Source organism: Pinus tabuliformis, chromosome 1_2 (genome assembly GCF_031772625.1).
Source record: "Pinus tabuliformis cultivar Carrire ecotype Pingquan chromosome 1_2, CPIR1, whole genome shotgun sequence".
Lineage (NCBI taxonomy): Eukaryota > Viridiplantae > Streptophyta > Pinopsida > Pinales > Pinaceae > Pinus > Pinus tabuliformis.
The window spans coordinates 69894577-69907509 of NC_142298.1; the positions used below are offsets into that span (position 1 = coordinate 69894577).

The 12933-nt window shown below is 39.3% G+C and overlaps 1 protein-coding gene and 3 pseudogenes across 1 annotated transcript; all 4 read left to right on the top strand.

Annotated features, from left to right (window-relative positions):
- The first annotated feature begins 5360 nt into the window (after nucleotides 1-5360).
- Nucleotides 5361-6167, top strand: LOC149204464 (small RNA degrading nuclease 5 pseudogene; annotated as a pseudogene).
- Nucleotides 6168-6578: 411 nt separating this feature from the next.
- Nucleotides 6579-7401, top strand: LOC149204465 (developmentally-regulated G protein 1 pseudogene; annotated as a pseudogene).
- A 2898-nt stretch (nucleotides 7402-10299) lies between these two features.
- LOC149204466 (small RNA degrading nuclease 5-like) lies at nucleotides 10300-10857 on the top strand. Its single transcript, XM_089397131.1, has one exon. The coding sequence runs from the start codon at nucleotides 10300-10302 to the stop codon at nucleotides 10855-10857; it is 558 nt and encodes a 185-aa protein (XP_089253257.1).
- A 649-nt stretch (nucleotides 10858-11506) lies between these two features.
- Nucleotides 11507-12339, top strand: LOC149204467 (developmentally-regulated G protein 1 pseudogene; annotated as a pseudogene).
- The last annotated feature ends 594 nt before the right edge of the window (nucleotides 12340-12933 follow it).

Here is a 12933-nt window from a genome sequence, read left to right on the forward strand (position 1 = left end):
GAGAATGTTCAGTAGTTGGTAATTTCACCTACTATATCTGCATTTCTGCTTTTAATTATTTCCTCAACTGCCTTTACATCTTTTGGATTCAATCCTAACTTTAAAACTAGATCCTCCAACCCCTTAATTTTGGTATCCCTTGCTAGACAAGACATCTTTTCAAGATTCAATTGAGAATGAATATTATTCATAGATGCTTGTAGCTGAGAAGATGCCATGGAAGAACTTGACAAGGATGTGTATATCATTTATCCTGCTTTCTTGTGAAGATCAATTTGATCATTAGGATGTATTTGTTTGGTATCAAATTAGAACACAGAGGTTTTGTAATCCTCAACAATCTTAGGAACAGGGACTTTTGGTTCCAAAAATGCTAATTGGAATTGTCCTCTTTCACTAAGGCAGAAAGTAATATAGTCTGAGTTGTGGAAGACTGTTTCCAGAACTCTGCATATGTAGAAGTTTCTAGTGCCTCATTTTTCTTCTTCATCTCTAAGAACCTTGCAAAAATACTCGGTTGTATTGAAGAAGAAGGAGAAGAAGGAGAATATAGTGTGGTTTCTTCAATCTACTATAATGAGAATGAAAATTATCCTGAAAGTATGATTGTAGTAGGTTCTTCAGAAGTTTGAACTTATGGGGATTCTTCTTCAACATTTATGGTTTTCTCCTGTTGAATACTTTGAATGTTTCCTTCTGTAGTCTGATCCTACTGGAGATAGAATCTCTCTTGATCTTTTCAATTATTTTTCTGTCATCCTTGAAGTTTCCAGTGTTGTTTGACTGGAAACTAGCTCCTCAAATTCTTGCAGTGTGCTCTCTTCCCATTCTTCTTTGTTGGCATATTGTTCAATCTCAGGTTTTGCAATGTGCACATATGGTGCAAACTTATGACCAAATCACATTGATGATATTAGTCCTAATGGATCATATGACCAACTGAAACTCAATCTAAACTTCATCTAACTCAATAAATCATTGACTTCTTTTTCTGTAGCTCTAGTGTTGACTATGAATGGGCCAACTTGTGCTTTTAGTTTAAATTGATCCTTTTGTTTTCTAGAAACAAAATGAACATCATCCATGTTCATCATCTAACTGATATATTCAAGTGAAAAAATCCTCATGGGTAGGAACACTAGTAATTTGTAAGGTGGAAGCTCGCACCCATAGATCCCGATCTCTGTGAAATTTTGGTATAAATACCAGTCTCCAACTTTAGAATTCTCACTCAAATGAAAAATCCTTTTGATTTCTATTGAAACTCTGGGAACTGCATCACTATTTAACAAACATATTGCCATATACAAAAATTGACTGAAAAAATCATTGAAAGAAAATTCTTCATAAGTTTTCCTCACTAATGAGGTCCAATGAATCATTGACTATGGTTTTCCTTCAGCATCCAATTTATGTAAAGGAAACTTGAACATTTATGACTGATGATATAAGAACAAGTAAATCAAAACTAACTAGTACTTGAATGAACCTTCAGCAGTGAACTTTAAAAACTGATCATGAATTGCATCAGACATAAACTGACTGTAATTGAACAAGATTGAAGGTTTTTTACGAGAAGAAAAGAATGATAAAAACCCCCAAATCATTTCATCTACCCATTTATCATTGGGATCTCCTAGCAGACAAGATACTAAGGAAATAACATGCCTAGACATCTTAGGGAACATTGTAGAGGGATAAGGTGGGTTTGTTCTAGGTAATTATGAGTTTTCTGGTAAAAATGACTCAGATATATGCACTCTTTGTGAAAAATAAAATTTTTGGTAAATCTCCATTAGAGCATCAGTGTAAAAAGGGTGAAGGGAGTCTTGAGGGTTTAACTGGAAGGCTTGACAGATTGACTCAGAGGTTTTGTAGAAAAGAGCTTCATTATTCTAAGCAATTACAACTCTCTGACTAGGAAGATATCGGGCTCCACATCAAGTGACAAATTCGGGAAAATGATATGTCTGAGGGAAACAAAAGTAGGGTAATAAGGATTCCCAGAAGTAAAATTTGTCATTGGCATCTTCATATTTATGAAAAGCCCAATTGTGAAGTTTGTACAAGTCGAATTCACAATTGGTCTCAACAATTTTGAAATGGGTGTCAATCAGGGGCAATTCATCTAAATTAATTACAAGTGGTAAAAGAGGATTGTCTACAGATAGCTTAGATTTTCCTTTGTGGCTATCCATTGAGGAAAAATAGAATTTCTAAGGACAATTGGATAATTCCATGGAAATAATGATGATCGAAAGTTGGTAATCATTGGAATTCACTTGCAGTGTCATGCTAGAAGTTCTAGTTGCAGGTAGAAATGACGAAAGAATGTATTTTGGAGAGGATAACAACTTTTATTTAGGTGTTTGTAATGATTTTCAGTTATGATAACTGTTATTGGCGTGGAGGTATTAATGTGGTATTAATTCTCTTGAACATTAGCAGGAAAATTAAATGGATTAACAGTCACCTGCTAGATTTAGCAGAAGAAATGGTGATGACCAGCCATAGCGGGAACTTGGCGATAGGCAAAAATGGCAGGAGAATTAGTGAAAGGAATGAATTGGAGAAGTGACAGAAGAGTGAGCATTTTGCACCGGGGGGGGGGGGGTGGTAGCGGTGGTTTATGATTTTGAGTGGAGGGGTACTGCAATTCTTAAGAGTGTGCCACGTATCAAAGTCAAAGTCGGGCGAAACCTCTTTGTGGACCCCCACCCCCTCCATTAACTTTCAGGAATGTAGGGGGTCCCATAATGTCTCAGAGGTCATTGATCTCAACGCGTCCAATTGTGTCCATCAAAAGCTACGCGAAATTTAATTGCTTGGCAGGCGATCAAATCAATTTATTACAAATAAAATAATTTATTTGAAAACTAAATATAATAAAAAAGAGCAGCATTTAAACGTGCTCATTGATTATAGGCGCATAACATTTTCTTTTTTTATTCTTTTCTCCATTTTTATTTTTTCTCTTTATTTTTGATTTAAAAAAAATTATATCACTTTTTCTTATTTTTATTTCTTTATTTTTGTCATTTTCTCTATTTTGTTTTTTTGAAAATGAAGGAAAATTACAAGGGTAAAAATAAGTTACAACAATAGGGTTTCTAACTTTTATATCTCAAATATTTTCTATAAACTAGGGTTTCTTCCAAGCCCTAACCTCATAGTATCCATCAAACCTTAATACACAAATTGCTTAGGGTCCCTTCAAACCCTAGAATTCTTTTAGGTCTCCTCCATCCTCTCTTGCTTCCATCAATTGTGTCATCATAGGGGTGATCTCCATGGAATTTTTTTAGCCTAGATCTGAAACCATGTTAATTTTTCTTAAGGCTATATTGTTCTTTGCTTTGATAATTGCATTTCTCCATTTACACATTAAATTCACTCCATAACATTATTCAGACTTACATCATTATTCAACAACATATGCAACTATGTAGAAAGAACAATATCATCATCATCAATGTAGAGGAACATGGATAAATAATAGAAGAAAAACATTCACACATAGAGACACCAAGATTAGTCGAAGACTAGGGAAAAACCCACTATGGGGAAAACCCTTTCAAATTTTTCTTTTGAGTAGATTTTCATTTAATGATTCAACAAAAGAGAGTACAATGAGCCATATCTTCATCCATACAACTATCTAGTAAAAACCAACTAAATAATATCCATGAGATGAATGGAATAATTCTCATACTCAAAACCCTGATTCAGAAGCCTGTAATGAATTGTCACTGTCTGCAGTCAACTGTCGAACACTGTGGTCAATGTGCAAAAACTTTGGACAACTGAATTTTCAACCTTTAGGTCCCAGTAACATGGAGGAGTCATGTGTGCGACTTAGAGGTTCTAATCGCTCCCTTTGGTTACACAGATGAGCCGACCAACGAGCGATTGTAGTTGATATCTCTTTGTGTCATGCCTATGACTGAGGCCCAAAACCCTAAAACATAAATGCAAGCTTCGGACCATGCACTTTCTCCTTCGTGCCAACCCATTCTCCATGGATGTGCCTCAGAACTGTGCGAGTTAAAAGCAAGAAAGAGAATAGAGGAATGTATCACGATGATATCTAAATGAGGTTGAGGTCACTTGTAATTATAGCCTTCCAAGGGTGTCCAATTTGCTTTAAGGTCGACTTGATCAAATATGCACATGTGGGCTCATAATTCAAAAATATACTTTCCCTTGTCCAAATTAGATGATCTTTAGGTCTTTTTGGTCCTCTCGAAAAGAGAAATTCAATGCAATCATTATCTCCATCAAATGAGTTGTCCAAAGTGGAATTTGGCCCTAGTTGCCAATTTTAACATTAATGGGCCACCAATCTGGCTGTGGGATCTAAGGATCCATTAGGTTAGAGGACTACCTTGTTTTGGGAGGATCATGGGGATGATGAACACATGATTTCATCCTCTTTCGTATGATGGGTGGAGACCATAAGGATGATCACTATGGGTCGAGGAAGGCCTTTCTCACTATTGTTTCAACATGAGACTGGGTGTGGATTGGTAGATGGTGACCTTAGCAGGGTGCCCTCGCGGGATAGACCTACGCGGAGTGAAGTTTCCCCTTATTATATTTGTGGCGGAGGTTCACCGGAGTGAATGACTCCACAAGAGCATGAGAGGGTCGCAGTTATGATCATAGCAATGCAACATCCACTTGGTGGACTCACTCTGAGATTAGTTTGGGACCCAGGATCTACAAGGCTGAGTAGTTGGGTTACAGATTGGGGAGAGTGGGTTCTAACAGGGGGACGTCACCCAAATCTGCCATTGGGAATTCATTTGATAGTAGAAACTTGATATCCCAGGTGTTAGACTCTGTCTTATACCAGAGATTGATTCTTCTTCAAAACAGGGTTTTGAAGAAGAAATCATTAATGTTGCTTTTCAGATTATGTAATTTATCTTCAGCTCTTCTTAAGACAGCAGCAAACTTCAAAGCTCCTAGCCCTGCACAAGAACAATTTGAAACATTATCAGCAACCAAAGTCTGGCAATTTATTTCTGTATATTATGCTGCCTTTCTTGTTGTTATCCTCTCTTGGAGGCCTCCATTAAATCCAGTTCAACTTCTCACAGTGCTGCAAAGGCCTTTGTTTTGAAGCGCCTTGCTTACACTTTGCTCTGAGAAATAACGAAAGTATTGTTTCTGGTGGTTCTTCATCCTATCAAGATGAGATCTTAGATACCATGGTCAACATAATATATCCAAGTTTGTTGGAAACCACAGCAAAGGTGATGACCGAATTGAAACTGTAAACATTTCATGTAATGTTGTTGGGTCGGCTTCTTGGGTTCCAAATCTGACATGCAGCAAAAGGGATAACGGGTGAAATTATGACCACAGTTACAACCACAATTCAAGATATTCAGGAAGAATTTTTGAACCTGGTTTCCAGAGAAACTGTTCTTGTTGGGCATTTATTGGAGAACGACCTTTTAGCATTGAAGGTTATTCACAATCTTGTAATAGATACAGCCCTCTTGTACAAACATCCCCGTGGCACACATTTTAAGCCGGCTTTACGAATCATTGCAAAAAAGTTTTTGAACAGAGAGATTCAACAATCTGAAAATGGTCACAACAGTATTGAAGATGCAAGAGCTGCAATGGATCTAGCACTACTGAAGATTCAGAATGGGCCAGCATTTGGAAATCCTCCATGTGGTTCTCATCAAAAATTAGTTTCATTGTTGAGCGATCATGGCAGGAGATGTTCACTTATTGATCAGAAGGAAGTTTTACAACGCTATGCCCTTGGCTCATGTAATGCCATCTTGTCTCTGCCAGATGATGATGCACCTTCCAAGGCCATAAAAGAGGTGAAAAATGAACATGTGGATTTTGTTTGGACTCAGTTTTCAAAAATTAATTCATATTATGAAAACCAAATAAGAAATGCTCAAACTTTGAATGCACAAGCTGCAGAAATGATAGCATTGACAACCTGTAGTGACAAACTTGCCAAAAGCACAAAAAAGACCTTTGGCCATGAAGTTTCATCAGAATTGCAGGCAATCTTGCAGCACATGGACAAGAGGTTTAGAAACCTTTTCACTGCACTGCCAACAAATGGGTTGCTCATTATTTCAACTGGCTATGGAGATACTTGCCTTGCCTTCTCTAAAAGACTAAGCGGTTGAAGGCATCTTGATAATCTTCTTTTGAGGGATAATGGAAGACTCTTTCATGTTGACTTTGGCTACATTCTGGGTAAAGATCCTAAACCGTTTCCACCACCAATGAAACTGGGCAAGGAAATGGTAGAAGCAATGGCTGGAGCAAGCGTTCCTGCTATTGCATCTGATCCGGAGAAAGGGATTCTTAAGCTTCAAGAAAAGTTCCGTTTGGATTTGGATGATGAGGATGCAATACAGTTCTTCCAGACCCTTATCAATGAGAGTGTCAGCGCCTTATTCCCCCAAATGGTGGAGACAATTCATAGATGGTCTCAATATTGGCGTTAGAGACAGAGGATATACGTATTGTACAGATGTGTCACTGGGATCTCTGAATTTTCAGCTTCTTAGTCTGAACAGGAAAGATTAGGCACAATGGGTATCATAGAGAAGATAAAGGAAATAGAATTCGAGATGGCACGGACACAAAAGAACAAAGCTACAGAATACCATCTCGGGCAGCTTAAAGCTAAGATAGCGAAGCTGAGGACACAGCTATTGGAGCCACCGAAGGGTTCTAGTGGTGCTGGTGATGGTTTTGAAGTCACAAAATATGGTCATGGTCGTGTTGCTCTGATAGGATTACCGAGTGTGGGGAAATCAACACTTCTTACTTTACTCACTGGAACTCTCTCAGAAGTAGCATCATATGAGTTCACAACACTTACTTGTATTCCTGGTGTCATACACTACAATGATGCTAAGATACAACTTCTTGATCTTCCTGAAATCATTGAAGGTGCTTCTGAAGGCAAGGGTCGTGGTCGACAGGTGATTGCGGTTGCAAAGTCTTCAGATCTAGTGTTAATGGTTCTTGATGCATCTAAAAGTGAGGGTCATCGACAAATTTTAACAAGGGAATTGGAAGCAGTGGGCTTGCGCTTAAACAAGAGGCCTCCTCAGATATATTTCAAAGAGGAAAAAGACTGGTGGCATTTCCTTCAACAGCACAATGGCATTAACACATGTTGACGAAAAACTTTGTTATCAAATATTACATGAGTACAAGATCCACAATGCTGAGGTATTGTTTAATGCCACTGTTGATGATCTCATCGATGTCATTGAAGGGAACCGGAAATATATCAAATGTGTTTATGTTTATAATAAAATTGATGTTGTCGGTATTGATGATGTTGACCGGCTATCCCGGCAGCCAAATTCTATTGCCATTAGATGGTATGCCTGCTACAGATGAAGTAGCGCCCCTCCTCTGCACAGAAAGTCACTTTCAAATGTAAACAGATGATGAGTTCCAGATCATGGGGAACCTGCGGCAGACAGGAGTTTGTTCTGTGATTTTCGCCAAAGATTGTTGGGATTCTTTGGAGATTTTTGTGGGATCGAAGGCGATGTGGCGCTTGGAAGGTGGAGCTATTGAATGCAGCCATGTAAACTGCTCTCGGTTTAGTTGTTACTATAAGCCGAATCGGTGGAATATTAGTTTGAAATCCGTTGTATTGGCAAATGTGACTTGGCAAACCGAACTTAAATCGGGGCTATCTATCACATCCAAAAATTGCGATTTGGTTTAAGATTTCTAATCCTGGTTCTATGGAGATCTGCGCTCCAGATGTATCGCTTAAATGGCCAATTATCAAAAGATGTAGAGGAATGTTGTTCCATGTTTAGAATAGATGAACGCCCCTTTCCTACTTTTTGTAATGACAGTTAAAACAGCGCCACTGTTTTTGGGCAGCAGTTTGATTTTATTATTGTATTCATTTTGAGTTAGATGGAAAGAGAGAGAGAGAGGAGTTTTTCTGAGCGCTGGGAGCCGCTGGAGAAGCAGAGAGCTTTTTATTGTACAGTTTTATGACAGAGAATTTAATGGAATTTCACAGCTCTGTTTGCTGAGATTCATGTGGTATGTTGATTTAGCATAAGTTTTTCCCTTTGTCTCATATGTAAACTGTTTTGTTTCATTCACCTCATGATCATATCTATTTGAGCAAATGAAGTGATTAGGTAGGAATTCATAGTATTATATGCTCCTCCTATAAGTTTGTTCAATTCTATGTTTTCTTCTGTTTAAGGAGGATTCGAAGTATTATTTGCCCTCCTTAGCTCCTCACCAGTCTTGCCATCCCATTTGAAACCAGATTTGGTGTTAAATTGCATGCCTACCTTGCCTCAGTTGATAACCTGTGTAGTCATTATATTTCTCTGTTTGAAGCTGTGATTTTGCCCATGCAGCCCAGAAAAGCCCCGTCATTCCATTAAAAAACCCCAAAAGTCATTAAATCAACCCCCCTTATCACTTTACTAGCCTAAAATCTTTATTCTTAATTGGTCAGCCTAATCATATTGAAAGATCTATCAAATCTGACCCGAGAGAGCCTTCTCATACCTCGTAGGGCTAGCTACGAGGTGAAATGGTTTGATGTTGCCTTGAAGGTTTACCTTCCTCAGCCTAGGGTGAAATCTCAAGCGCTAACATATTGGCGACCATACTGGGGAGAACAAACTTGTTTGTGTGTTGATGTGTGAGTTTCGCAAGTCTTAGACGGAGCCTGAAGTCACGCCAGAAGCCTTCGAAAACGCTCTTGTTTTACATCAGCGTTAGTAGATAAACGCTGCTTCAGTCAATCTCCGTGAGCTTGTGAATACGACCACTTCGATTGCATTTTACCCCAGTACATGTATCAAATTCAGATCTGATGCTGATGGTGGACAGCAGTCAGACACTTATGCAGGCTGAATCATTCACCTGGCGACTCCAATTCGATCAGACATTCCAGTGCCTGTTGATCTGTTCATGCAATGGTAGGGTATGTGGCAGACCCTGCACTTTGTGAAGCTCTAGATGGCGTTAGAGAGTTGTTAGCGGATATTGAAACTAATGAAGAATTTTTCAGTATTTTCTTTCAATGTTTGAAATCTCCGAAGCTTCATCTTGAAGGCAAAACTAGATTTTGTGAGTTAGTTGTTGAAAGAGTTGAAAATGAGATTCAGTATCTCGATGAGCAGATCCACTCTTATGCTTTCCAAGACCCTAAAAAGTTCTTGGAAATCCTTCTTCCTTCACAACAAGCAATCGCAGATTTGCCTGTAGAGGTATACATTGACAATGTGCAGCTGGAAATATGTATCGCAGAGTTGGGGCAGCCAACAGAGTCCGGCTTCCGTGATCCTATTGCGGTATACATGGACACATTTTTCAGCTTGATTGACCGATCGGGCTGTCTTCTCGGTGACCAGGATCATTATGAGCATGAAGGGCTGCCAGCAACTGCATCTGTGACTTCGTGGCAGCATTCTCAAGCGGCTTCATTTCCAGGTTTACTCGAGTGGTTAATTTGGCATTTTAGCATTACTTGATCTATTCTTTGTACAGCATATTAGAGTAGGTTTTGTAAATAAATAAGCAGCCACAAGGGCAGCATCTTGTTTCAGTTGGCTTGAAGTTTGTTCGAGTTCAGTTTCAGTGTGAAAATAAGCCTTCAGCTGTGTTGATTTGTTGATGATGACTCCATTGCCCAATGGTGGAGGCACGGTCTGCTCTCCCAAAGTTCTGCGGTTCTTGGCACCTCCACGGAGCTGCAGCTGCCATCCCAAATGGAGCCGATGTTAGACTCTGTCTTATACCAGAGATTGATTCTTCTTCAAAACAGGGTTTTGAAGAAGAAATCATTAATGTTGCTTTTCAGATTATGTAATTTATCTTCAGCTCTTCTTAAGACAGCAGCAAACTTCAAAGCTCCTAGCCCTGCACAAGCACAATTTGAAACATTATCAGCAACCAAAGTCTGGCAATTTATTTCTGTATATTATGCTGCCTTTCTTGTTGTTATCCTCTCTTGGAGGCCTCCATTAAATCCAGTTCAACTTCTCACAGTGCTGCAAAGGCCTTTGTTTTGAAGCGCCTTGCTTACACTTTGCTCTGAGAAATAACGAAAGTATTGTTTCTGGTGGTTCTTCATCCTATCAAGATGAGATCTTAGATACCATGGTCAACATAATATATCCAAGTTTGTTGGAAACCACAGCAAAGGTGATGACCGAATTGAAACTGTAAACATTTCATGTAATGTTGTTGGGTCGGCTTCTTGGGTTCCAAATCTGACATGCAGCAAAAGGGATAACGGGTGAAATTATGACCACAGTTACAACCACAATTCAAGATATTCAGGAAGAATTTCTGAACCTGGTTTCCAGAGAAACTGTTCTTGTTGGGCATTTATTGGAGAACGACCTTTTAGCATTGAAGGTTATTCACAATCTTGTAATAGATACAGCCCTCTTGTACAAACATCCCCGTGGCACACATTTTAAGCCGGCTTTACGAATCATTGCAAAAAAGTTTTTGAACAGAGAGATTCAACAATCTGAAAATGGTCACAACAGTATTGAAGATGCAAGAGCTGCAATGGATCTAGCACTACTGAAGATTCAGAATGGGCCAGCATTTGGAAATCCTCCATGTGGTTCTCATCAAAAATTAGTTTCATTGTTGAGCGATCATGGCAGGAGATGTTCACTTATTGATCAGAAGGAAGTTTTACAACGCTATGCCCTTGGCTCATGTAATGCCATCTTGTCTCTGCCAGATGATGATGCACCTTCCAAGGCCATAAAAGAGGTGAAAAATGAACATGTGGATTTTGTTTGGACTCAGTTTTCAAAATTAATTCATATTATGAAAACCAAATAAGAAATGCTCAAACTTTGAATGCACAAGCTGCAGAAATGATAGCATTGACAACCTGTAGTGACAAACTTGCCAAAAGCACAAAAAAGACCTTTGGCCATGAAGTTTCATCAGAATTGCAGGCAATCTTGCAGCACATGGACAAGAGGTTTAGAAACCTTTTCACTGCACTGCCAACAAATGGGTTGCTCATTATTTCAACTGGCTATGGAGATACTTGCCTTGCCTTCTCTAAAAGACTAAGCGGTTGAAGGCATCTTGATAATCTTCTTTTGAGGGATAATGGAAGACTCTTTCATGTTGACTTTGGCTACATTCTGGGTAAAGGTCCTAAACCGTTTCCACCACCAATGAAACTGGGCAAGGAAATGGTAGAAGCAATGGCTGGAGCAAGCGTTCCTGCTATTGCATCTGATCCGGAGAGAGGGATTCTTAAGCTTCAAGAAAAGTTCCGTTTGGATTTGGATGATGAGGATGCAATACAGTTCTTCCAGACCCTTATCAATGAGAGTGTCAGCGCCTTATTCCCCCAAATGGTGGAGACAATTCATAGATGGTCTCAATATTGGCGTTAGAGACAGAGGATATACGTATTGTACAGATGTGTCATTGGGATCTCTGAATTTTCAGCTTCTTAGTCTGAACAGGAAAGATCAGGCACAATGGGTATCATAGAGAAGATAAAGGAAATAGAATTCGAGATGGCACGGACACAAAAGAACAAAGCTACAGAATACCATCTCGGGCAGCTTAAAGCTAAGATAGCGAAGCTGAGGACACAGCTATTGGAGCCACCGAAGGGTTCTAGTGGTGCTGGTGATGGTTTTGAAGTCACAAAATATGGTCATGGTCGTGTTGCTCTGATAGGATTACCGAGTGTGGGGAAATCAACACTTCTTACTTTACTCACTGGAACTCTCTCAGAAGCAGCATCATATGAGTTCACAACACTTACTTGTATTCCTGGTGTCATACACTACAATGATGCTAAGATACAACTTCTTGATCTTCCTGAAATCATTGAAGGTGCTTCTGAAGGCAAGGGTCGTGGTCGACAGGTGATTGCGGTTGCAAAGTCTTCAGATCTAGTGTTAATGGTTCTTGATGCATCTAAAAGTGAGGGTCATCGACAAATTTTAACAAGGGAATTGGAAGCAGTGGGCTTGCGCTTAAACAAGAGGCCTCCTCAGATATATTTCAAAGAGGAAAAAGACTGGTGGCATTTCCTTCAACAGCACAATGGCATTAACACATGTTGACGAAAAACTTTGTTATCAAATATTACATGAGTACAAGATCCACAATGCTGAGGTATTGTTTAATGCCACTGTTGATGATCTCATCGATGTCATTGAAGGGAACCGGAAATATATCAAATGTGTTTATGTTTATAATAAAATTGATGTTGTCGGTATTGATGATGTTGACCGGCTATCCCGGCAGCCAAATTCTATTGCCATTAGATGGTATGCCTGCTACAGATGAAGTAGCGCCCCTCCTCTGCACAGAAAGTCACTTTCAAATGTAAACAGATGATGAGTTCCAGATCATGGGGAACCTGCGGCAGACAGGAGTTTGTTCTGTGATTTTCGCCAAAGATTGTTGGGATTCTTTGGAGATTTTTGTGGGATCGAAGGCGATGTGGCGCTTGGAAGGTGGAGCTATTGAATGCAGCCATGTAAACTGCTCTCGGTTTAGTTGTTACTATAAGCCGAATCGGTGGAATATTAGTTTGAAATCCGTTGTATTGGCAAATGTGACTTGGCAAACCGAACTTAAATCGGGGCTATCTATCACATCCAAAAATTGCGATTTGGTTTAAGATTTCTAATCCTGGTTCTATGGAGATCTGCGCTCCAGATGTATCGCTTAAATGGCCAATTATCAAAAGATGTAGAGGAATGCTGTTCCATGTTTAGAATAGATGAACGCCCCTTTCCTACTTTTTGTAATGACAGTTAAAACAGCGCCACTGTTTTTGGGCAGCAGTTTGATTTTATTATTGTATTCATTTTGAGTTAGATGGAAAGAGAGAGAGAGAGGAGTTTTTCTGAGCGCTGGGAGCTGCTGGAGAAGCAG